Source organism: Phaethon lepturus, unplaced genomic scaffold, assembly GCF_000687285.1.
Source record: "Phaethon lepturus isolate BGI_N335 unplaced genomic scaffold, ASM68728v1 scaffold1808, whole genome shotgun sequence".
Taxonomy (NCBI): Eukaryota; Metazoa; Chordata; class Aves; order Phaethontiformes; family Phaethontidae; genus Phaethon; species Phaethon lepturus.
In genome coordinates, this window is record NW_010555333.1 from 15913 (window position 1) to 40834 (window position 24922).

A 24922-nucleotide genomic window follows, 5' to 3' on the forward strand; every position below is an offset into this window, starting at 1 on the left:
ACTGTAAATGGAAGAAAATAACAAGTATACTTCTTCCTAGCAAAGAGGCATACAACAGGTTTCAAATATTCTTAGCGATTTTATTTTTCCAGTGATGAGAACTGGTTTGCCTATTTGTAAGTCCTAGTGAAACTGGGAAATATAAGACCTTTTCGTGCGTACAGGAAAGACTAAAACAGCTTTTTGTAAGCAATGAATTAGCTTTTTAAAAAATCCAGCTAAGTTTTATAGGCTTTTTTCCTACGACTTCCAAATCTATCTCCTGTCATGTAGTTGGCTCTGGTATCAAAGATGGACTTGGGACAGCTGTCAACAAGACATTCTCCAAGGACACAGCAGACTCTGTATAATACTGTAGTGCAGCCTTGTATCCTCGTTGTTGTAAATATTCAATCCGTCCATGATCAATCAGCAGTTTACAGAGGTGACCTATCTCCTTTCGTTCTTCAACAGTAAGTATCCTAGTTTCATAAAAAGGAGGAAAAGAATGAACAACATGTCAGAAGAATAGTTTTATTAATTAATATTAGTTAAGCTTGGAAAAACTCTTGAAGTTGCTTTCAATTCAGGCAAGCATGACTGTTTAAATATTTTCAACATATCTCCATGAAAACTGTATTTTAAAAGTAGAATATTTCCATAAATTTAGTAATTAAAATGTTTCTGTAAAATGAGTCATTCTAAGAACACAGAAAAATTTCATATACGACTATACATAGTTTTGCTTTTCTGTGGGAGTCCATTTGCTAGGAAATACATACCTTTGTAAAGTATCAGACCCACTCTCTGTCTTGCTGAATGTTTGCTCATGTTCTTCTGTGTCATTAGTTTGACCTTCGCATTCTTCATTTGTGGAGGCTTTGGTTGTGGTTTCTCGCATGCCACAAGTGGCCCAACTACTCATTCTCTGAAAATAATTAAATTCTCCTGGTCCAAGTCCTACTGATTTAAAGAACTCTCTGCCTACATAATGTGTCCAGTCACACTTGTGATGGCAACACAGTGCAATAACAATTCCAGCTACAGGCTTACGCTCTTCTTTGTTGCTTTCATTATCAGCAGAACTGTTAAATGCCACCTCTGTCTTATCAGTCCTAGAGCGTTTTGGTGCAGGCTCTTCATTTTCTCCATCACAGCAAGTTGTATAGCTTTCAACCAAGCATCTCAAAGCAAGATCTGGGAAAACACAGATATACCCCCCCCAAAAAACCACCAATGAACACAATGCTGTTATATAGGCTGTATCATGGTTGGGAATGTACTTCCCCCAAAGAAGGATAAAAGCATACACAGAATCATAGAACGGTTTGGGGTGGAAGGGACCTGAAAGATCATCTAGTTCCAACGCCCCTGCCATGGGCAAGGACACCTTCTAATAGACCAGGTTGCTCAGAGCCCCATCCAACCTGGCCGTGAACACTTCCAGGGATGGGGCAGCCACACCTTCTCTGGGCAACCTGTTCCAGTGCCTCCCCACCCCCATAGTGAAGAATTTCTTCCTCGTATCTAATGTAAATTTACCCTCTTTCAGTTTAAAGCCATTACCCCTTGTCCTATCACTACATGCCCTTGTGAAAAGTCTCTCTCCAGCTTTCTTGCAGGCCTCCTTCAGGTACTGGAAGGCTGCTATAAGGTCTGGCCAGAGCCTTCTCTTCAGGCTGAACAACCCCAACTCCTCAGCCTGTCTTCATGTAAGAAAAGTCAAGCCAAAACACAACTTTAACTAAAAATTACAAGCATGCTTTGAAAACATGAAAACCCTAAATGTGAAATGGGTATTATGCAACCTCTGCTCTTGAATATTTGTTCTACAAAAGTGAATTTGCAATCCTTTGGTTAACAAACTGGCATATTGCAGGAGGATCTCCTCCCAAGTATTTGCTCTAAAAGTTTGATATCCAGGGCACAATCTATTTAATATGTACATGTATTTCTTAAATGCTTAACTGTGTCAGCTTTGTAACAGTACCTATATAGGTGTCATATTTGAGATGTCTATCTTTACTTGGTAGACATAACATTAGAAAAAGTGTGTTTGTTTCTGTCCTGATAATTTTAAACTCATTCTTCTAATTTGTTTGCTTGGGATACACATTCAGAGGGCCAATACAAATTTAGAAAGAAAAGTATTTTGGAGAAGAGGCAAAGACACTTTCAACAGTTTACAAATGCATGACCGATGCCACCACACACTATTCTTTGTTCTACTCTATAAAAACAAGAAAGGTTTTACTTCTGTCTAAAGTAGCTTTGCATCTATTATCCATTTACTATTCCACTGAAGTCAACAGATGTTTAGAATAGAGTTGCTACATTTACCAAAAAGGGGTTAAGAGGGCAAAAAAAGCATAAAAGGACAGTTCAGAGGATCAATCCATTCGGATTGTAAGATTTAGTATCTCAACTTTCTGCAGTTAACACATACATAATTCGTACCTGTTGCAGCACCACACAAGTGCTTCCCAATTCCTACCACTGGTAGTTTTGTCTTCTCCAAAACAGGTACCTTATCTGGAGGGGAAAAAAAAAAAACCACCCCAAAAAACCAAAACACACACAATCCAGAATCTTTATTATTATACTTGAGGCAGTATCTTTTCTGGGTAATATAATCTCAGCACACTTAAAAAAAAAGAAATAAATGTTTACCACTACTAAAAATATAGCAGTCTGTACATACAGTTATAAGCTATTCAAAGAAAAGTTTATTTCTCTAAAACAAATTAAGAGAATTGGATGCTGTGGCCAAGAAGCCTATTTAACCATTTCAGCCTTTCTATACTGCCTATGAAATGTAAATGACATTAATGCATCTCCTCATGACAGATGTTCCCACAAATTCTAAAATATTGATATGCATGACTTGCTTCATTCCACACGCCTAAAACAAAAGATGCAAAGGTGTTTAATCCTGCAAGTTCTAAAAAACCTTCAAATTGTTTTTGTTTTGTTATTTCTCACTTATAAAGATGTCCTATAAATAAGAAGCAGAAAATTTTAAATCCTCATTTTATATATATGTAAGTGTATATATACATATACACAGCATTAATGTGTCCAAGCAACTACTGAGAATGATCTTCAAAAATCAAGTATATTTAAGCGTGCTACATACAAAATTGACTTGAAGTCCAGTATACAAAATCTAAAGTTAAGCCTCTATTTCAAAATTATGCAAACCAAGAAGGAACTTACTTAAACATAAATGTTGAATATCAACTTGAAGCCTTTCAAATATAGAATCTCTCCTCTTATGTTTTCCATCCACCTGTGTAAACAGAACAAGATCATCATAGGGCTGGCTGCTAATAATTGTAATTTTGCTCCAGGTATTAATGCCAGACTTCTTTCTTGTCAAGTCAACATCCGCACATTTCCAACATTCTACACAAAGATTTTTTTCTTAATAAATTTGCTATTGGCAAAGTAGGGAATGTAGGCAATCACACTTCCAAAACTTTTAAAGGCTTTATGTTATTTGTGAAGATAAAAAGCAAGTGTTAGCAGCTTCAATGACAACAAATGAAAAATTATACTCTGCTAATGTGACAATATTCTCTCTTACCTTGAATCTTGTAGTTGCCCTTTCCACAAGTAAAAACTGAACATTTTCAACATTCTGTAAGGCAACATCAACCCAGTGGGACAGCTTTCCTCGCCCAGCTCCAAACTCAACAAAACATCTTCCTGGAACAAGTAAATGTAATTTTTCCATGTTACCTAAAATAGAAGCCTAGAAACATCAAAAGGTTATTTACGAACCAAGCAAATACATACACTGTGTATTGTAATGCCTGATAGAAAAAAGGATTACTTCAGCAAACTGCAGAAGACTTTTTCAAGCCTTCCCTTCCATGATGCATTTAAGGAAAAGATCTTGTGTGACCAGAGGAAAGGGATTATACGTTCTGGCTAGTCAGCAGCACCCTGCCCTTCTTCCACTGCTCACAGGACTCCACACAGAAGTTTCTGGAATGAATTTTTGGGATCAGGTACACATTATAATATTATTCTCTGCTGATTGCCCAAGTAGCCATCCAAAATATGGGCAACGTACTGGATTTTCTGTGAAGCATCAGTGCCTGCAGAATCCTCTCTCTTTGCTGCAGTTTCCTATGTATTACAAAATGCGTAAGTGGAGCATGGGAAGAAAGTACAGGAAACATACATTTCTCACTTTTAAATTTTTCTTCCCAACACTTTCTATTTTGCTACAGTGTGCAATCCATCTTCCTTAAAATTCCAAAGTTCAATATACATTAAAAAGGCAGAAAGTAAACTCAGGCTTTCCAATTCATTTAAGTATCTGTTACACAATCAGGTAATCTAGGACTAGCTCTTACAGAAAAAGTAAAAAATTCCTTTGACTTCTTAGCAAATACAACATTTTACCTGTTGTAGCTCAGATTTATTATGAGTTAATATAAAATAGCAATATATAAGTAAAAATTCATAAGAACACCACACAATTTGTAATTTATTTCAGTAGTCTGATAAACTTTTATTACTAATACTTAACAAAGCAGCCATTCAAAGGTTATATGTTTGCTATTATTTAAAAGCATGAAGTTACAGAGCATATCAGATTTCCTCCATATGAAGTGACTAGCATTATGCATGCAGAGTCACTCGAATTTACAGCAGCAGAATTCTACATGTTTAAAAACATCTATAGCTATTAGTAAAGCAGTGGCCATACCTGTTGTTTCAAGTGTTTAAAAGCGGATTCCCCATTCTTTGGGTCATTTAAGGCTTCTTGTAAAGCCTGGTGGGACAGTATTTGTTCCTTAAGGCGAAGTTCCAGGCCTGCATGCAAATGCAAAACTTTTACGTATAGCTTTGAAGTTTCCAAGAGTTTCTGGTTTTGTAACACACGTTACAAGAGTCAGACATAAGCTCAATTTGTAGCACTAACAAAATAGTCTGTTGGGAGCATAAATCTATCATCACATGTTTGTAACAGAGCTGTATTGTTATCTGTAGTGATATATGAGTGGAAAACAAAAAACACAAAAGGAAGGGAAATGAGCTGTGTGCGCAAACACCAGTGTTTTATCATTCAATCTAGTTTATTCTGAGTAAAATTTAGCTATTGGAGGATTGCCTACACCTTGCTGATAATTACTCCAGATGTGTTTAGTGCCAAATGTCTCACATTTTCACAAGATGATCTACCAACAAAAATAACACTGAAATATTTAATCAATTCAATTTAAAGCATCTTATTTTCAGTATTAAGTAAGCTCACCATTACTTGCTTTTTTCAACCTGACAATTAAGTTCTCCAGCTCTTCTTTGGATAGAGAAGAGATAGGTACCTTTTTAGGGAGGGGGGAAAAAAAAAAGCACAACCCATAAATAAGAGAATTTTTAATTTTTGCTAGTTCTTAGTCAAATGATAAATTGCAACATATTACATAGGGACTGAGCTTTAGAACAAATAAATGTACTCACTTGTTTTTCTGGTATTTCTGCTACATCTTTTAAACCTGCATTAATATCTTGAACAAAGTAGACCTTTAAAAATCAAAAGAAAAGAAATCTGATTATGTTAATTATCAGGAAGCAAAAAGCTAAATTCTTCAGTGTTTTTATCATAATGTGCATAGCAATAGGTATCCACTGCAAAAGAAGATATTCCAAGTAATTTTTTTTTCGCTATAGTCTGATCCTGAATCCCCAGGAGGAATGACGGTTCTAGCACATTTTGACAAGACTGAACACGTTCATACGAGTGAAGCTGTCAATGCTTACTAGACTGATTCCAGACACCATTTTAAGGTTTCCCAGGTAATACTAAAGATGCAATACTGATAAGGCAGAAAGGCAGATAGGAAAGAAACCATCTTCTGTTTTCTTGAAACAGCTGTTGAGACATATATCCTATTCCTTCCCTCAGCACTGGCTGCAACTGTCAGCCTTGCTTTCCGTAATTCACTGCTAGCTTGAGTGAAGCAGGCAGTTGGCTAGGGCAGCAGACTGCCACAGGTAGGAAAACACCCAGAGCGTTCCTGCTGGCTTTGCTTTCTGAGGACAATCTCGCACCAGAATGAATGGCATTGTGAGAGACTGTTCTTAGAGAATGTTTTTGAGAGAAATGAATTCAGCATTTTCATTTGTAACTAAGAGAACTGAAAAGTTGTGCTGAACTAAAGTGAGACAGGACACAGAAGATGAGGAGACTGGAATGTGAATTCCATTTCAACAAGTACTTATTCAGCTTCCATAATGTCCTTTCTATAGTGCTTGCTAAGACTGCTGTCTTCCATTTCACAGCTGCTGTCGGCACAATACATTCTCTGCAGAGCTGTAATGTTTAGGGGCTTAAATACGAGAGGAAGTAGTGCTGAATTTACATGGCACTTACTGGCTTTGGCTTCTCTCTTGAATTACACTTTTTTAAATGTTTTTGTAGTTGGTCTTCATATACAGTGCTAAAATCCAAATGGAAAGAAAAGTATCAGCATTTATCGTGTGAACTCTGACAAAGAATGGGAAAAGCATCTACATACACTTACTGTTTCGGATCAAGAGGACATGGAATTCTTTTTCTGTAATTTTCTTCCTAGTTATGAAAGAAAAGTTTTAGACAACACTTCAGCATGTCGTGTTCCTGTTTTAGAAAAGCTGTGGAGGGACATCTGAGTTACATAAAACATCTATTTTGAGGTAGGTAGGTTAACCAGAATGGAGACATTAAGACAAGAATACTTGTATAGCTCCTAAAAGAATAACCCCACAATGTAATGGCAGCGTTACTCCTGGGCTGAACCGATGGCCTTAGCACATCCAGAGCTCACAGGCAGGCGCAGCCTCTTGTGCCCGTGCTGCGGAACCAGCTCAGGCGAACATGCCACCCCAGGCCCCCTGCGGTGCCGCCGCGGCTTCCCCCTACCCCAGCCCTTCCCAGAGGGCCCGGAGCTGCCCTGACCCCAGGGCCCACCCTCCCCAGGCGGAGGAGGGGGCCTGCAGCTCCGCCCGGCAAGACCCGGTACCTCCTGCTGCCCATGCTCTCCGCAAAAACGCCTCCCAGGAGCCGGGATCATCTTGCAGAAGCGCTTCTTCCTCTCCACAAAGTAGGCACATCGCGCAGGGACCGACGCGCCGCTGCCCAGCTGCAGCCCCGCCATCTCCGTCCCAGCACGCTCTGCGGGCGCCGCCTCGGCTCCATCTTGAGGCTCCTCCTCCGCGGGAGCCGGGCGCCAAGCTCGAAGTGCAAGATGGCGGCGGAGAGGATGTTCAACCGGCCGGTGTGTGTGCAAGTGAGGTGCCAGGGCTGTGAGGAGAGGTGAGGAGTTGACTTGAACTGTGCGGCGGGCTTTGACTTGGTTTCCTCAGCAGCTGCGCGGAAGCTTTATTGCATTCTTTAGAAGGGCTGCCGAACGACAGGCTTTTTCCTTCTGCCCTAACAACTGCTGGGCGAGAGGTGAGGCCCCGCTCCTAGTGCGAGCGGTGAGCTGAGATGCTGCTTGCGTTGTTCATGCTTTGGGGCTGCTTATGGGAACCCTCTGGGTTAAAGGGAAGGGGACTTGGTCGCAGCAAGGCTGGAGGTGGTCAGTGGGGGCTGGAGTGGCTGCCGCGGGTGCCTTGCCAGGGGAGAGGGGGCGGAGAAAACACGCAGTGGCTTTACAGAAACGCCTTAGGGGTACGGGGGCAAGCGCGTCTCTGCTGCAGGTTACACGAGGGTCGGGATTTCTGCCTCGGCCCTGCATGGGCCCTCGCAGCGCTGCAGGTCCGGCTGGCCGGGCCGGTGTTTGCGCGTCTCCCAGGCCGCAGCGGTTGCTCCGCGGGCAGGCCCGCCTCCTTTTCCTCCTCCTCTTCCTCCTCCTCCTCCTCCTCCTCGCTGTCTGAAGCCGGCCTTACCGCGGCCTCTTGGCGCCTCTCAGATCCTTCGTTACTGCCTCTATGGCGTGCGCGAGCCCACACGTTCGTCCCGATCGGTTTCTGCCGAGGGATAAGTCGATTTGGGCTCCCCCGTGTGTGTGTGTGTGCATGGCGTAGCGCTGGTGTTTGGGAAAGCCTATGGAATATTTTATGTGAAGTCTCTACTCAAATACAGTAATTTTAGTAATACAGGTCCTACCTGGATTAGACAGTGTGTGCGGGTGTTAGGGCTACTCTGGCTTGCCTGTATTGGAAGGCACGGAGAGTCCGATGTCTGTGGGTGTGTTTTTGTAATGCAAGTAATTTCTCGGATTGCTCAACAAGAAGTAAATGAAGACAAGGTAGCACTGTATAAATGATTATCAAAAGTTTCATCAATCGTTAATAAATTTCAGCAGGCTTTTCCAAAGGTTCTAGTTTCTGGACAAGTTTCCAAACTTTGCTGTTTAAAGTTTGGTGGCTAACAAGCCACAAAAAAAACCTGAGCTGAGGAGCTGTAATGATAACTGAAACTGTGGGGCTTTCAGATGTCTTAGAGTAGTCATCAGTGGGAACTTTCTTGGTACTTCTGCCTGAACTTTTGTTTTAAAAATGTCATTTGATTCCTGTAGTGTAGCAATGAACAAGTTATTTCGGGAATGTTTTCTTGATTTGTTACTAAGTTTCATCTTTTTGTACACAGGAGATTAAATGTTCGAGTGAATATTGAGCTACTGTCCATTTCTAGTCCTGTTCATAAAAAGGTTTGTGGATTAGTCATATTTGTGTCATTCATTAGGTATTATCTGGATTTCATTGTATAAAAGGACAAATAGGCAAAGGAAAAGCAAAACAGGATTTCAGTATGTTTGTCACTTGACCTTATTTTACTTTTTATATAAGTTCTTGAGTAATTTAATTGGTTTGGTACGGTGGTGTGTTTTTTTAATAGGTTTTTTAGCCCTCTCTTTTAGTTTTGCTAAATGGGTCTTAGTAATGGGTCTTAGTAAAGTTGCCAATTAAAAGTATTTGGAGACCCTCGGAGGAACCCAAGTTAGACCCTAAGAGCCATCTCGCTTTAAATATACTCAACACTTATTCAAGAATGTAGAGCAGCAGTTGTCTTTGTAAAGGTCTCATCTTAACTAGCAAAAATGACAACTTGTACGTAGACGTAACATTTTGCTTTTTATTTATAAGTGTTTAGTCTTTGAATGTTTGGAATTCATCCAGAGTAGGAAGGAAGTCATGTACTAAATTTGCAGTAAGAAAGTCTTATTAGGAAAAATAGCAATGAGATTACTACTGGAGTTTTAAAATCTTTTTTTGTTATATGTCTAATTTGTCACTTAAGCTGTGCATCCACCTACCATGATGTTAAGATAATTAGTTGGTTATAGTGTTATTGAGTAAAGATTTGTTTGTAAAGGAGTACAGCATTTTTTGGTAAGATTCTGCTAGCTGTGACAATGATAATATTAAGTGTGAAGAAGCAGTTCAGTTAAGAACTGTGTACCAGGTTGCAGCCTCTGTCAGCAGGAGCCTGGAGATGCAGTTGGGTACATCAGTGAGTGATCAGTCTAAAAAGATAACTTCAAATGTTTGTATCAGTTAATGGGACATCAAACCAAGCAGGCATTCTTATCCTACCCACCCTAGTACGTTTGGGGTGGCATTAGTTTTAACGTAAGCTAGCTCCACAGGTAAATTCCGGTTTGTTTCTACCTCTCCAGCTGAGAGTTTTGTTAGTGTTACTGGTATCCGAATTACTGAAACTGGTTTCAGTTATGTATTATGTACATATGCTGTGGTCACACTTCAGTGATGTTGGGTTTCTGTTTCCTTCCTTTCCTCTGCTAGGAAATACTATATTCTTCACACAGGTTTGAGCCTTGTTATAGAGACAGGTGCCTGGGCCTGATGTACCAGGTGTTTTGCATAACCCCAGCCTTGTAATGAAGGAGTAATGTTTACAGAGAAGGCAGTTTTTCCAAAATCCTGTGCAGACCTCCAGGGAACAAACGAGTTAATATCTTAAACTTTTAGGAGCAATATGCTCTGAAAAACTTCCAGTTACCAGAATGATGTGTTTGTGATCTGTTACAGTGGACCGCTAGTGCTACACTCTATTCCATGATGGGGAAAAATAGCAAATAGTTTTCTTTCTGTAAAATGATGAAGACATGTTAAATTTTGAAACCTTTGCTGCTCAAAGTTGAAGGTTTTTACTTGGTTTATTTTTGTGAGAAATACTTTTCCTGTTTTTCCCACTGTAATATTTGAAGTTGTGTTAATGTTAATGCTTTCCACCTTCTGAATTAGTTGCTGCGATGCCATCTTATTTTTGGTTAAGCAGTAAAAACATTAAATATTGTTTGCAATAATGGTTTACAATATTTAAGCAATCCTACAAGGTAGTTTATAGTATTTTTAATTATATTTAAATATCTGTCTTTTCAGGATTTAGCTGTTCGATTGACTGATGATACTGATCCTTTTTTCCTTTACAACCTTGTCATATCTGAGGAAGATTTTCAAAGGTAAGTGAAATTATAATGTGTTGTCTGTGAAACATTTCTAAATGGAAAAAAAAAAAGAATGAAGGAATATTTTTAGCTTAGAATTTTCTATATTATAATTCAGGTTTGGGCATTTTTCTCTTACGGAGTTTTGTCTGTATTTGGGTAGTATTGTTCTCTTTGACCAGTTGGTGAAACAGTCAGGTACAGAAAAGAGATTGGCTCAAGATTATATGCGTGACAGAATCCTGATGTTAAGTTCCCTGCATAGCTACAGTAATATAAACTGTGGTACTGCTTACATCTTCTGTTTATCATAGCTGCTTCTTACAGACTATTGTATGTGTGTGAACTATTTTAAGAAATAATTGCAAGAGGAAAGTCTGTTTGCATGGACATGGATTCACAGACCTGAGCCTTTGTCTTACAGGTTTCTTACATACTAATTGTACTGTTGGCTCTCATTTTACTTGCTCAGAATTTGTTGTCAACTTTGGGCACCAGCTTTAACAGTTGAGTTTTCTGCTTTGTTGTTTGGGTTTGTTTTTTTGTTGGTTTTTTAATTACTTAGAGAGAAATATGATCAGTGTGTGGATCAAAAGGCAAAAGTGAAATAGTATTTATAAAACAGATTTGCAGAAGTGTTTTGTTATACAAGGTATGGTTTTGTGCATACACTGTTGAATGCCTGTTTTTGTCTTTGAGTTTACTACATCTATGGTGAAGGTGTGCAATTAAATAAACAAGTAGGCAAATGAAGTCTTGATAAGCAACTTGGTAAGTTGGGTCTCCCCTCATTGTCCTTTGCTTCTTCCATGTGCCCCTATCCAATAACCATACCACTCTGTGCTGCAAGGAAGATGTTTACTCAAAGGAGCACATTTGTTCTGCCACAAAACTTTTTTTTTTTTTCTTAGTGCAGCCTATTTGCAAGAACTCTTGAAATCAAAAATACCCTCTGGTGATTATTGTCCAGAAGTAATCACATTTCTTCTCTGTTCAGGATTGAGAATAACATGATAGCAATCTTTAATGACATGATCATGTTTACTAGTGTAAAGAAAATATTTTATGGGAAATAAATTACACTTATATATACTGTTAATTTTTTTTTTTTCCCCAATCTGTTTATGTAGTTTAAAATCCCAGCAAGGTCTCTTGGTAGACTTCTCTGCTTTCCCACAAAAATTTATAGATCTGCTTCAGCAATGCATTCAGGAACAGAACAAAGATATCCCAAGGTAGGTAATAAGTGCTTATCATTAAGCATAAATGCTGATCAACCACTCAGACTGAGAAGAGTCAATAAAACAAGACTAATTTAACCATCCCCTGGATGCATCAGGGTATCAGTCAGTGGAGGTTGCTGATAAAAACTAAGTCTAGGGAGGACAGAGTAGTGGAAGTGATGTCTAGTAATAGTCTCCCCATCTGAGTTGAAGCTGGCAAGCTTCGCAAGCTAGCAGAAGTGCAAGGATGCAACACTGGTCCTTTTTTCTTTAACAGTTTAATGCTGGAGAGCTAATCTGAATTTGATGGACTGAGGTGTAAATCATTCTGTTTCACAGAGTTATAAGGCATTCTTGTCACATTTTTTTTCTTTCATTTCAGTGTTCAGATATTAATACGTGAGGGGGAGACCTGAGATCCACCCTTCCTGTAGTGGCCTTTCCATATGTTATTTTTGTTTGTGTGGGTACCAAGGAAAGCCTGGTCCGGAGTATCTAGCGCCACTCCGGTAGTCAGCTATTTTCTAAAGTATGTATTTTCGGCTATGAATTTTACTACGTCATAGGATACCTAAAAGAGAGGAGTCTGTTTTCCTTTTGAATTTGGTTACAAAGACCTTCCTTGGCTTTGGACTCCTAAGTCTAAGATGAGCTTCTGAAAATTTTATAAATAAGCAAACTGATTAGTTTTGTACATTTCTTATGATAAGGTACAAACATTTTAGTTGGTATTTGTAGTATTAACTACATCATAAGGATTGAATTTCGTAGTTCTTTTTCAAAGAAAAACTGGACAGCCTTTTATTGCACATATTAAAATGTAGTTTATTCAAAGTAGCTTGTAGGATCAGGAAAAGAAATACACTAAACATTTGTTTATTTTTTATTTTCCCTAGGTTTTTGCTGCAGTTAGTTTCTTCAGCATCTGTTCTAGATCACACACCTGTCTCTTTAAATGTAGTGGAGACCAACCCTTTTAAGCATCTTACCCATCTCTCTCTAAAATTCCTACCAGGAAATGATGCAGAAATAAAGAAGTTTTTAGCCAGCTGTTTGAAATGCCTTAAGGTAAAATGAAGACTTGTCGTAGCTGCAACTAGGCCTTGTTGCTATGTGTACTTAAGCATTTTTTCAGTCTTAAGACTTCAAAAGTATATACCAAATTTTATGCTCTAGTTTATTTTTTATTTTAGCTCATATATGTCATTGCATGCTGTTATTTGGGTGCACGTTCTAAAACTAAATTGTTACTGTCACTCTAGCAATGAAAATACCACATGTATATTCAACTAGCTGCTATAATTTGAACTGGCAGAAAATCGGGTATTTTACACATGCAGCGCATGTAGTATGCAGCTGTTGAATGCTTCTGAATGCTTCAGTGTCTTGTGCTTCATAGCCTTGTGCTGATTGCCACATCAACTGCAAAAGTAAAATACTGTGAACTTTCAGTGTCGTTGTTCTGCAGTTGGGTTTAGAAGAGCATGCATGTGTGTATAATTTTGAGATTTTTATGGACTTCAAAGGGCTAGTAGCTATAAATAGCAAATAAAAATGGTAGTGTTGATGCAGTTGGTAGCATGCTAGGTTTTATTTAATGAGAAATAACAGTCTCATAGTTTGACTGTGGTGTCTTTCGGTTTCATAGCCTGAGATTGGTGCGTCTCCTACTGTGCTGTGATGTTTATAGCCACCTAATAAGTCATTTTAATAATATAAAGTTGCAGTATTTCACTTGAATTGTTGTTCATGCAACTCCTTTGTAAACAAGCCTTTACGATACTATTTCCTTATAGAAACTCGGTAAGAATTTAATTACCTCGTGAGCTAATGCCTTTTCTTTTAAATTTATGAATTATATCTTATTCAAATGAATCCTATTTAAAAAAAGATTACTTTTCCACAAATATCATGGGTATGTGGTTGCTTAGGCAGGGTATGCTGATAAAATGGAAGCTAAATACTACTTGTATTTTGGGAGCTAAGGATTTGACTTGATGTCAATGTGTACATAGGAAGACAAAATGATATTGGAAGAAAAGCTTCAAAAAACTGAAGAGGATCTTACCAGACAACTGAGCTACACTCAACAGGTAATGTACATTTTTAACTTTCCTGTTGTAAGTTGTACTGGTTTTAATTTGTGGAAAATGTGCCTTCTTTTGGGGCTGGTTGGTTAGCCACTACCTAGCTAAGATAATGGACTTGGGAGTGAGTGAAAAGAAGAAAAGTAGTCTAGTGTAGTTTTCAGAATGAGTGAAGCGTGCAACTGAAGAATAAAATTTAGTTCTTGCGGTACAAAACCAGACTTGTATTTTGTACAGGCCTCTGTATAGGCACACACAAGTTATATACTAACTGTGTGAAGATAAGTGTAATCGACATATTCCATGAATGGTTGGAAATCCTTATATTTGGAAAAATTACGAAAAAATTCTGAAATAAATTAGAAGTCTTGAACTTCATGTTACTCTACTACTTTTCGGTTTTCTGTGGTAAGCTCAGTAGTGACTTCACATGTAGGTTTCAACAGGATGATTTGGGTCAAATTCTAGAATTATCAAGGTGACTTTTTTGACTATTGTGAAACAAAAATTCCATTAAAACCGCTATGTGTAGCTTTTTTGGAATGGACTGCTTGTTTACCTCACCTTTACACTTCCAGTTGGAGTTACTGGAATGTGTTTGCTGAATTTGAATGCAGAATTACAAATCAAAAAGGAAACGATGCTGCTGAAGAAATATTCCCTCACCCCCCCACTCCCTTCCCTTTACTAGAGCACTTTTTGTTATAAGGGTAGGGAACATCAGCAGACTGTTTTTTCACTCTTAGATCATGGTTGGAAGAAAATACAATTGGAAATGAAGATTATTCTATTCACAGTGTCAGAAAGGTGCTCCTTAGCTTCTCAGTGCCTTACTTCCTGTTTACAGAATGAACAGGTATTTTGGCATCTGGTGCTGAAATTTAGACTTTGCATAATAATTCCATGTCCTTTTAAAGAAGTAACAGTAAAGAATCATTCAGTATTGACTGAAATGCTTAAGTTTTTAAAACTCATGCTTTGTCAAACAGAGCTTGTCAGAGAAGAGCCGAGAACTAGACAAACTGAAAAATGAATGGACATCATACACTACAGCTCTAACGAACAAACACACACAGGATCTGACAAATGAAAAGGAAAGAGCTCTCCAGGTATGACAACAGAAAAGAATTAAGAATATTCTTGTATGTGAATAGTTTCTTGGCTTAATTTTTAGATTTGTTGAATAACACTTTACTTTGCTTCAGGCACAAGCTCAGTACCAACAACAGCATGAACAACAGAAAAAGGAACTAGAAAACTTGCATCAGAAAAGTATTCAACAGTTGCAGAACAGACTCTCAGAACTCGAGGTCGTCAATAAAGATCTAACAGAAAGGAGATACAAAGGAGACTCTACAGTCAGAGAACTGAAAGCAAAGCTTTCTGGAATAGAAGATGTATGGCTTACTAATTTCCATAACCAAACTTACTATTTTTAGAGCATTAACACTGCCTGCCTATGCATGTGATAGAAAATATAGGATATTAAGTTTGTTCAGCTTCTCTTTATTCCACATTATGCTTAATATTTAGGTATATCTGTTTAAATTACTATTACAGGTTTTCTTAAATTCTTTTCCCACATTCTAGGAATGTCAAAGAGCAAAGCAGGAGGTGCTGTCACTGCGTCGGGAGAACACTACTCTGGATGCTGAATGTCATGAAAAAGAGAAACTCATTAATCAGCTACAGACCCGGGTTGCTGTTCTGGAACAAGAGATCAAAGATAAAGATCAGCTAGTTATTAGAACAAAAGAAGTATTAGATGCGACGCAAGAACAAAAGGTTCCTTCGAGTTTCAAAATAATTCTCTGTAAAGCTCTGTAGAACCTTAGTTGCAGTCTCTATAGATTAGCAGCTGACCAGTTTTGATGAATACAGCAAGTAAGCTTTCAAATGTAGTTAAAAATGCTAAATTATGGCACCAAAAGTACACTGGATTCAGTTTTACAAAGGTCACTACTGTTTTAATACTGTGGTACTGCAGTAAAGCTAGTGGTACTTTTTGTAAACAACAAATGGATTAATTGAGATCCTGTGTAATTTGACTGAAAAGCAAGGACTGAATTTGTTGTAAGGATTATCTCTCAAAGAATTATTGAAATACTTGAAATCATAAATGATGTCTATCACATAACTTTATTACAATATTTTTAATATTTTAAAGGTGATACTGGAAGAGAGTACAGAGAAAAAACAAAGTCATATTGAAAAACTAGAGACAACAATTAAGTCCCTGTCAGCTGAACTTCTTAAGGTTTGTTTGAACATGCCATTATCCTTATGAAACTGTTTCCTTATTTTTAGATGTTTATTTTGAGAATATCTGGTTTATTATTTTTTTAATAGGCCAATGAAATTATCAAGAAGCTACAAGGAGATTTGAAAACTCTAATGAGTAAATTAAAATTGAAAAATACAGTAACAATTCAACAGGAAAAACTATTGGCAGAAAAAGAAGAGAGACTTCAAAAAGAGCAGAGAGAATTGCAGGAGGCGAGACAATCTCTTCGAATGAAAGAGCAGGAGGTATTGTGATAGGTTAACGCTCTGTCCTGTAAATGCTATTGTATGTAATGTGTTGGGTTTTGTGTTTTTTAACTTATTTGTTTACAGCAATAAGGTCCTAAACTTTTCCATGGAATAGAATGTACTCTTTTACTTAGTTAACACATTTATTTAAACGTGTAGTAACTTTTCTTTTTATGTTAAACTGATTTGTAAGAGCCATCCATCCATAAGGAAGAAAACTAAAATTGTATTTACAAGAGTACAAAGCAATATAATGATTAATTGCCATGCTTTAGAGGGCATATTCATGTGAAAGTTGATGAAGGAGGCAAGAACAGGAACAGAGTGAACTTTTTTTCCACTAAGTATATTCCCCTGCTTGGAGTTCTTGCATTATTTAACCAGAGAAAAATTAAGGTCGGAAAGGTTTCTGGCTGTTGTCGTGTTGAAACCCTTGCTAAAAGTAGGGCTTATTTTAAAAGAATTACCATATTGCTTTTGTGAAAAAACAGAGTTCAAACTTCTCTAAGTAATTTTAGAACAGCTTCATAGATCCTTTTTATTTGTATTGTGTTTTTTCTTCAGTTTGTAATAGTAGTAGCTCCTGATGATGTTGTTACGGGAATATTGTAGGTTTGCAAGCTACAAGAACAGCTAGAAACTACAATACAAAAACTAGAAGAAAGTAAGCAGTTGCTGAAAACCAATGAAAATGGTAGGTTTATATAATTTCCTGTCTCCCTCTGTAAAAATGGCGTAATGATCTAGCTGCTACTGAAAATTAAGGGAAGCAACTATATTGCTTTACCTGTGTTCTTTTTTTGTAAAAAAGAGCTGTGATTATTGTCATTTATGGAAAATAATATGACTCACTTCTGTCTGTAGTGAGTGTGCAACAACCTAGAGCTCCAAGTAGAGAAGACTTCCCTTGCAGTTGGTGCTTGTGGTTGCGTGCACGGAGGGCTGCTTCTAGCGGAAGGAACAGAAGGGCATGTAGGGGTGGGGGAAGCTTGAACAAAAAGGCTTTTCATGACATAAAGACTTCTAGTCACTTAAGCTCAATGGGGAAAAATAGCACACTGAAAGCTGTCACTTCTTTTGAGGAAGGGCCTCCTGTTTTAAGCAGCTTGCAAGAGGTAGGAAGTGAACTTGACCTTTTTCTTCTCTCTTCAGTAATCACATGGTTAAACAAACAGCTGAATGACATTCAGACGACGAAGAAGCTGGAGTCTTCTGCCGGTGCACACAGTGGTGTTAGGACTGCCATTTCACCTCATGGCATGGTAGGATGCAACTATAAATGACATGGTTATGTGTAGTCATGATTTCCTGAAATGTATGGCCTTAAAAGGAAAAAAAAAAGTGCTTTCATCTTTTTTTGGCCCTATAGTTTTGGGTGGGTGCAGGGTTGTTTTGTTTATTTTTTTAAATAATGTAATACCCTGTTGGGTGCTACTTGATGCCTGGCCTTCTAAGTGAGAACTTTCTCAGCTCATTAATTAAAATACATAAAACAATGCAAAATTAACTTGGAAAAGATGGAAGTGCAGGGTGAAAAAGAAAAGTGGCATTTTCGTGTTGTGAGGTAAACTTACATAGTAATTACCTTTCTTTTTCAACTTAGACAAAGTGTACTATTTGAATATTCTTATTAGTGATACTTAGAAACATGAAAAAAGGGGTGAGAAACATTACCTACTGTCTTTGTTAAATATCATAGCATATTGGTTCTTATTGTTTGTTGTCCGTGTACAGATGTCCCTTGTCACCTACCAGTTGATGAGCTGCTTATTCAAAAGTGCAAGGGCATGTTCATGCAAAGAGGTGTCTGAGTTATAGCTAGATACCTTTAATATATTAATCACAGGGTGTGTAGCTTACTATGAGCTTATAAATATTAGCTAGGAGTGCTTAACTCATCTGACTTATAAAAAGTGACATTGTCTTCCTATGAGGAAGACTCAGATGTTAGCTTTGCAATTGTGGTTAGTTGTTAAATTTGGAATTTCTACAAACAATTACTTCAAGAATTGTTTTTCTCCTCCTTTTATGGATGCATTCTATTTCCCTTACAGCCTGACCGACCATCCTTTCCCAGCTCAGGAATCAATCATCCCATTTCTCCTCTGTATGCCTTCCAGAACTTTCCAGAACCAGCACACAACAATAATGTCAACTCACAATATCCAGTACCAAAGGCAGGCACTTTGCCTTTTCTGTTTGGTTAAGAATGCGATAGCATAAAATATCAAAGCTTAATGTTTTTAATATTTCTCATGATGCATAAATATTTACTGCATATCCTAGTACTCTTAAATGCCATGTCTTGAACATTATCACTGTTAGTAATTGTAATAGCTAATGCTTGTTGTTAAGTCGCTTAGTTCTTGTGTGCTTTGCTGCACAGAAGTGCTATGCAAGGTATAGAAACATCACTTCTGAATACATTGACTGGTGGACCGTCGTATCGGGAGTAGCCCTCTTTAACCTGCAACTCTTCTGTTTCTGCAGATTCAGTTTAACACACAGCTTTCTAAGGTGAATCGATGTTCAGATGTTCAGACAGTGACTCCTGCAAGTAGTCATCCAGCAAATAAGGAGAAGTAAGTGTAATCTATTGAGTTTTCCGTGGGTTTTTTTAATTATTATTTTTATAAAGCCATTTGTCTTCTATGCATGCCTGGAACTGAGCAGAACACTTCCAGCAGTAAGCTGGTTCTGTGATCTGCCTTTCTCCATCAACATGCTAATGAATTTTAAGTTGTGGCAGACATAATTGGTCGCTAAGCACGGTTTGTAGGTAACAAATGAAGAGCCGTGCTTTCAGGAGTGGGTCCCAAGGAACAGAAGTTCATTGTCCCTCCTGGTGACAAATCTAAGGCTATCAGGTGATAGGTCAGTCAAAAAATTACTTCTAGACTGTTCTTAACCTACTCAGTGATGGTTTACCTTTAAATGATAACGTTCATAGGAAAACACAGTAGCTCCACTTCAAGTTAAGATTTTTCTGAATGAGTGTGTATCCACACCTGTTAATGCACTGCTAACTAACTATGTTTGGCTTAAATTTTAATTAATCCTTTTTATTTCTAGTGGTGGTAATTTGGCGCTGGACTCCAAGTATTTCAAGAAAAAAGATGACAGCATTCCTTTACGTGGGCTTAGTCAAAATACACTTAACTCAGGTATGTATGGAAATAGCAAAACAAGACCTCCTTTGAAATGTACTTAAAGGCTATTAATAGTTACAGTTCTATGAACAGTATCTTGCTTCTGCTGTTCTACAGAGCACCTGAAAGCGTATTTACCAGCAAAAGCCCAGCCGTCACCAAAAGCCGCAGTAACACCAGCCTCGGCTTATTTTCCTGGATAGTAGACAGGGTTCTTAAAGTAAGAGTCCTCTTTTAACTATTTGGGGGATTTTTGGATGTCCTGTAATAATGTATTAGTAAAGTATCAGTGTGAACTGACATAATTTGTAAGTCAGTCTGAACCCATCTTCTTCAAGAAAGATACCTTGACTGACTTCTCAGGATACTTGAGCCTAAAGAAAAGCTAAAACTCCAAGGCAGCCTCGGCCCTAGTGGGAACACCACCTTTGTGAAGTCATGGGGGTGTGCAGAATTTTCCCTTAAGTGTATTGGAGACCTTGTAGTCTTCCAAAAAACCCACTTTAAGTGCACTGACGACTTAGTTGCAGGAATTAACAAGTGTGGCTCTGTAAATACTTTTTTGACTCCTTTCAGAGAAAGGATGATGCAAATAGAAGGGGCTGGAAAACAGAGTGATGCTGTCATTTTAATAATGGCATGACTGCCTCACTAATCCTCCCTTACACTTTTAATTTTCAAAAGTTGTGTAATTTTGGAACCAGCTTATTTGAATTGCATATAGACTTACAAATATATTTAATACTAAAGATACTAAATTATTTTACTGAAGGTATAAAATGATAATTTAAAATTCTCACTCTTGGTTACCCTAACTTTTCTATCTGTCAGCGCCACCATGCTTAAGATGTTCTAATGGTGAAGTATCTATCTGAACAGTTAGAAGTTACAACATCTAAAAGCCACTTTATTTTTACTAATCATACTTTTAACAACTGTACAGTCTTACAGAAGTTGAAGATACTCCAACACCCAAATTTAGGTGGACATCAATTATTCAGCTTGTTCTACTTACCCAGGTTCAAATGCTAGAATCATGTTAACAGCTTCATTCTATGCCATCTTTTATTTGGTGTCCCCAGTAAAGAACTGGCATGCAAGTATTTGTAACATACAAAATACACTTTTAAAAATTACTATTACTTACTTCTGTGGTTAAAGATATTTCATACCTTCTACCTTTGTTACTTAAAGTGCATCCAGAGGATTGTATGTTTAAGTTGTTTGTTTTGCAGTGCAAAATGTGTGTATTTGTTTATAAATCAGCACCATGTTAATGTATAGTCTCTTGTTTTGGCACATGTAAGTTTCAGTGGAAATATTAAAGGGTTTTTATCAAAAACTCTGACTAAGTAATGTTTTAGGAGTACTAAACCAACACCCCCACTGCACTGAAATTCCAAGCTGAGGTAAGTGCCAGAACAGTACTATTTTATCCATCGTACCTTCTTCTGGAGTTTTCTTCACAGCTTATTCATGCAAAGGCAGTGCTACTGGACCAGCACTATGCTGCACCTACACTCCCCAGATGGCAGCCACCCAGTTCTAAGGTCTGTGCTTCTGCTACTGTTTCTAGTTAAGTTTTAGTAGGTGTAAATTAATGTGAATTTGGTCTATTTCTCTTCAAGTATATATAAGCTGTTATCAAACAGGAACTGGGTAATTAAATTGTGGCAGCTTTCCAGAGCTCCCAGTCCTATTTACACCTAAAATGAAACAAAGCTGTAATGGGCCTGAGAAGGGGAGGCAGAGCCCGCTGTGTACTGAAGGCGGACTGTCTTTTGTTACTGACCTGTTTCTTGTAGCCAGCATCTATGGCCATCCTGTTCCACCAGCTCCCCTGTGGCTGGCCTGCACTGCTGAACACCACCAGGGAGAATAGTGACAGGCAGAAGGCAGATAAAACACAGTGCTGGACCTGTGCTCCAGCCCTTTTTTCCCCCCACTTGCTGAAGTAGAACACACATACGCTACAGAACTCCAGTTCAGATCAAGAAACATTAACAATTATTTAAAAATTCATTAAAATATTCAACTTTATTAACAGTATATTTACATATTTTTTCCTGCTCTTGGTCAACCATGGTGAATGTTCAAAGGTAAAAAAGCATTAAGCAATAACCACAAGATGAAAACATTTTAAACCTATACAATACTTTATACACAAATTTATACAAAGGAACACTTAAATAATACAACTGGACACAAAAATATACACTTTTAGAGAAATTCACATCAGTAATTGTATAAAGCTCTCTTCTGTACTAAGGGTCCTGAAAATTTAGGACTAAAACATTAGCTCTGTAATGCAAAAGGGTTATTGTGACAGTCCTCAAAGGCCACTATATAGCACACGGACAGATTCAAGGCTATCAGCTTATATTTCAGTCTGTGTATTCAAGTTTTGAGGTCCTTTATGATTACGCAAATATCAGAAATATAGTAGTATAATAAACGGTACTTAGGAAAGCAGAGGTTTTGAGCCAATATTAAAATTCGTAGGCTCAAAACACCCACTTAATGTTTAAACAAGTGTTTGATACTACCGTTTATTCAAAAGTAGAAAGAGTAAATGCACTTACATAAAAAATAACTTTTACTGCTCAGCAAGCGTGCTCGGGTGATTTTTATATTAGTACAAACTTAAAAAAAACCTGCCATATGACTTTAAAGATAAATGATACCAATTCACCTTCTCCCACTTGAGTAGATTTACATTAAGGCTTTGAATCATCTGACCCAAAATTTTACAACATTAAAATGAATGGGTCCGCATGGATGCCAGTGTGTCTCACTGAGACTTAGCACAACTAGAATTAAAGCTTACCACCTTAAGGAAACAGAAGGACACATGCTCATGCCTTGACTCCCTTCTTTGTTGTCTCTGAACTAGAATGTAAAGTTTAGTAGTAACAGTATTTCATGGCAAGAGACAAGTATGTAACAGTTGGTTTTTAAAAGCAAATTATTAATTCAATGGCAATATCTTTGGAGAAACTTACCTTTTTTTTAATTCCTATGAATTTCATGCAGAAAGATACTTCTTAAGATTACACCTTAAGAAATGACATTTTGGATGTAATTATTGGAATGTGTATCCCAAACTGCTGATGGAAAAAAAAGTCTAAAAGGTCTTTCTGGATTTTTGTCATACATTTGTATCTTGCAATAATGGTTCTTTAGCTTCACCAGGAGCTTGTGGACTGTGGGGATGGCCATGGCTGCCACAGTGTTTCTTCCAGCTGCTGGATCGTACGTTTAGGTTTGTGTGTTCAGGAATAAACAAGGCAACGAGTAGTGCCAGCAGCACAGAGCACGCGCCAAATAAGAATGGGGGTCCGGGAATTATAGAATTCTGAAAACAACAACAGTAAGGCCACAAAGCATTAATGACCCTTCAGACACATGTTAACAGACTACACTTGCTAACTGCACACATTTCAAAAGTGGGAAGAACTTTTTCTTGCTCCACTAGCCAATGCAGCATTTGGCCCCATGTGCACTCTTTTAGAAGAAATAATGTTACGTCCTAAGACTTGGGAGAGGGAGCACGTGGTTCTTATCAATGTGTGCCAACTTCCTCTTCCACTGCAAGGCCTTACTGCTGAGTTTCCTTAACAAATTAATAGCTTGGTTAAAAGACTAAAGGACAACAAAACATAAAACACATGAAAGGTGATAACAGTAGTTATTAGTCCATCCTTCCCTCAGTCTGTTCTCTTCACAGGGTCATCAGTTGTCTAATTACTACCAACTGTAAGTTAAACCAAACCTTACCATCCAGTTGAAGAGAACCCTCCCCAAGAGTGATTTCAGAACCTCTTTATGTGCTTCATTCACAGTCAGCATAACAAAATGTAATACAGCGTCATACTCAAGAACTGGTGGGCACATGATCCCCTCCTAATGTCTTTTTTTGGAATTAATAAGTAAAAGAATACCTGTTGCAAATGGTATTGTGTGACCACACTACCTCCTGCTGGTGATTCAGGCATGGGGAGTTCATTCAGTTCAACATGAAATATGTAGAATATAAAACCATAAAGTGCTGGTCCCAAACCATTACACAGTCCTCGAATTCCTGTTATCATCCCTTGAACAACACCTGGGAAAAGTAAATGCACCATTATCTATCTATATTTATACATACATAACTATCTCAGAGAACTATGAACAGATCAGTAAGACTGGTCACCTTCAAACCGATACAAGCAGGAAAGCTCTTCTGAATGGTGTTGTACTATAGGTAGCAATAAATAAGGGGCACAGAAAAATTGCCACTGTAGTCTATTCAGGTACCTTTGCCACCTCCCTCTAGGGACAGAGTAGTACTTCCCATGCTATGCTCATTCACAGACCAGTATATATACACATCATCCTTGCTGTCTCATGCAGGAGAGAAAGCAGTGGATGCAACCTGGACAACTAAGCAAACTTTTGTCAAAAGTGAGGAAAATCAACAGCATATTAAGTCTGCAAAGTATTTCGCCACTGTTGAGACCCATTGAATGTTTTCCCTCTGTGCCCGAAAGACGCGATCCGCACATATTACAACTGCCAAGGGACTTGGATTTCGGTAAGATGTTGTGACCTGTGCTGAGGTGTATGGGCTGCTCTGTGCCAGGCTGCAGGCTGACTGACTAGCCCTACGAGAGAGGACACCCCGACATGTCTGTCTTCACAGTGTTCTTTGCCTAGAATTCCACATACTGGGACAAAACCTACCCTGCTGGTCTGCATCAGCCGTTCGTGAAACCAGTGCGCTTACAGCTGGGAAAGTAATACTGGACATGGCTGCAACCGCTCCAGCGGCCCACATCATCCTGCAAACAATACAAACTCAAAGTGATGGCTCTGCATGGAGGGCGTTCTGCCTTTGGAGCGTATCTGTGTATGTAGGTGTGTACAGATACACGTACACACACTTCAGTGTCTCCCTTGGATAAAGGAAGAGATGCAGAAAAATACAGTATCATTCAGATATTAAAATGAAATTTACATACCACGGTTCTGATCCAAAGCCGTACCACGCAAGCTGTAGTATTTGAAATCCTAAGCCCAGTAGGATGGTATTTTTATTTCCAATGGACCGCATGAGTAAACTCAAAACTATTGTCTGATGGGGGGAAAATCAAAGAAAAGTGACATTCTATTCTAAATGTTAAATGCATGCAGATAAATTAATGAATTTAAAAAGCAACAAAAAACCTCAGACCATTTTATTTTAAATGTTAAATACATGCAAGTAAATAAATTAGTTTTTACAAGCCAGGTAAAACTTTCCAAAAGCAGTACTGGCTGAGTATTCAGGAGCTTCTACCATAAAAATAGCAATCACTCAGCCAGTAATCTGAACAAACTGTCACCCCTTCTTTGATGCACAGAAGGATTTAGTTTTCCCAATGCAATACAGTTTGCAGTTAATGAGCCAAACCCTGGTTGGCAAGTTGTTTTTTCATCTAAGTTAACGTAAGAGTGTTCATCAACTGTTAGAGACTTGGAAAAAGAGCTGCGGAAGCAGCGAGTCAGATTTCTGGAACCGC

At 38.1% G+C, this 24922-nt stretch overlaps 3 protein-coding genes across 3 annotated transcripts in view; 1 reads left to right on the forward strand and 2 right to left on the reverse strand.

The window, feature by feature from the left end:
- Positions 1 to 265: 265 nt before the first annotated feature.
- Positions 266 to 7130, reverse strand: TRMT13 (tRNA methyltransferase 13 homolog (S. cerevisiae)). The gene is made up of 11 exons (XM_010292112.1): positions 6996 to 7130; positions 6519 to 6565; positions 6368 to 6434; positions 5455 to 5517; positions 5249 to 5318; positions 4700 to 4806; positions 3566 to 3733; positions 3196 to 3268; positions 2437 to 2511; positions 780 to 1176; positions 266 to 461 (listed from the first exon to the last, which is right to left on the reverse strand). Exons 1-11 carry the CDS (start codon positions 7128 to 7130, stop codon positions 266 to 268), a joined length of 1398 nt encoding a protein of 465 aa, XP_010290414.1.
- Positions 7131 to 7217: 87 nt separating this feature from the next.
- On the forward strand, positions 7218 to 19582 carry SASS6 (spindle assembly 6 homolog (C. elegans)). Its single transcript, XM_010292110.1, has 17 exons — positions 7218 to 7288; positions 8567 to 8627; positions 10324 to 10403; positions 11519 to 11623; positions 12508 to 12679; positions 13627 to 13704; positions 14688 to 14807; positions 14904 to 15095; positions 15289 to 15483; positions 15866 to 15955; positions 16048 to 16227; positions 16843 to 16924; positions 17383 to 17492; positions 18285 to 18407; positions 18721 to 18812; positions 19303 to 19394; positions 19497 to 19582. Exons 1-17 carry the CDS (start codon positions 7221 to 7223, stop codon positions 19580 to 19582), a joined length of 1926 nt encoding a protein of 641 aa, XP_010290412.1. The 5' UTR covers positions 7218 to 7220.
- A 1815-nt stretch (positions 19583 to 21397) lies between these two features.
- The window catches only part of HIAT1 (hippocampus abundant transcript 1), a 9195-nt gene continuing 5670 nt past the window's right edge, over positions 21398 to 24922 (reverse strand). The window contains exons 8-11 of the mRNA XM_010292111.1: positions 24383 to 24495; positions 24105 to 24202; positions 23321 to 23484; positions 21398 to 22734 (exon numbers count right to left, since the gene is read on the reverse strand). Coding sequence (XP_010290413.1) covers positions 22528 to 22734; positions 23321 to 23484; positions 24105 to 24202; positions 24383 to 24495 — 582 coding nt within the window. The 3' untranslated portion in view covers positions 21398 to 22527. The remainder of the gene's footprint in view (positions 22735 to 23320; positions 23485 to 24104; positions 24203 to 24382; positions 24496 to 24922) is intronic.

Excerpts from the sequence above, each read along its gene's own strand:
- TRMT13 (XM_010292112.1), bottom strand. The coding sequence starts at position 7,130 with ATGGCGGGGCTGCAGCTGGGCAGCGGCGCGTCGGTCCCTGCGCGATGT. Across the intron at positions 3,269-3,565 it reads GGGCAACTACAAGATTCAAG|GTGGATGGAAAACATAAGAG; the intron begins GTAAGAGAGAAT and ends CTGTTTACACAG. Across the intron at positions 1,177-2,436 it reads CTTGTGTGGTGCTGCAACAG|ATCTTGCTTTGAGATGCTTG; the intron begins GTACGAATTATG and ends GTGTTTTCCCAG.
- SASS6 (XM_010292110.1), top strand. The coding sequence starts at position 7,221 with ATGGCGGCGGAGAGGATGTTCAACCGGCCGGTGTGTGTGCAAGTGAGG. Across the intron at positions 15,956-16,047 it reads TGTCAGCTGAACTTCTTAAG|GCCAATGAAATTATCAAGAA; the intron begins GTTTGTTTGAAC and ends TTTTTTTAATAG. Across the intron at positions 16,925-17,382 it reads GCTGAAAACCAATGAAAATG|TAATCACATGGTTAAACAAA; the intron begins GTAGGTTTATAT and ends TTCTCTCTTCAG.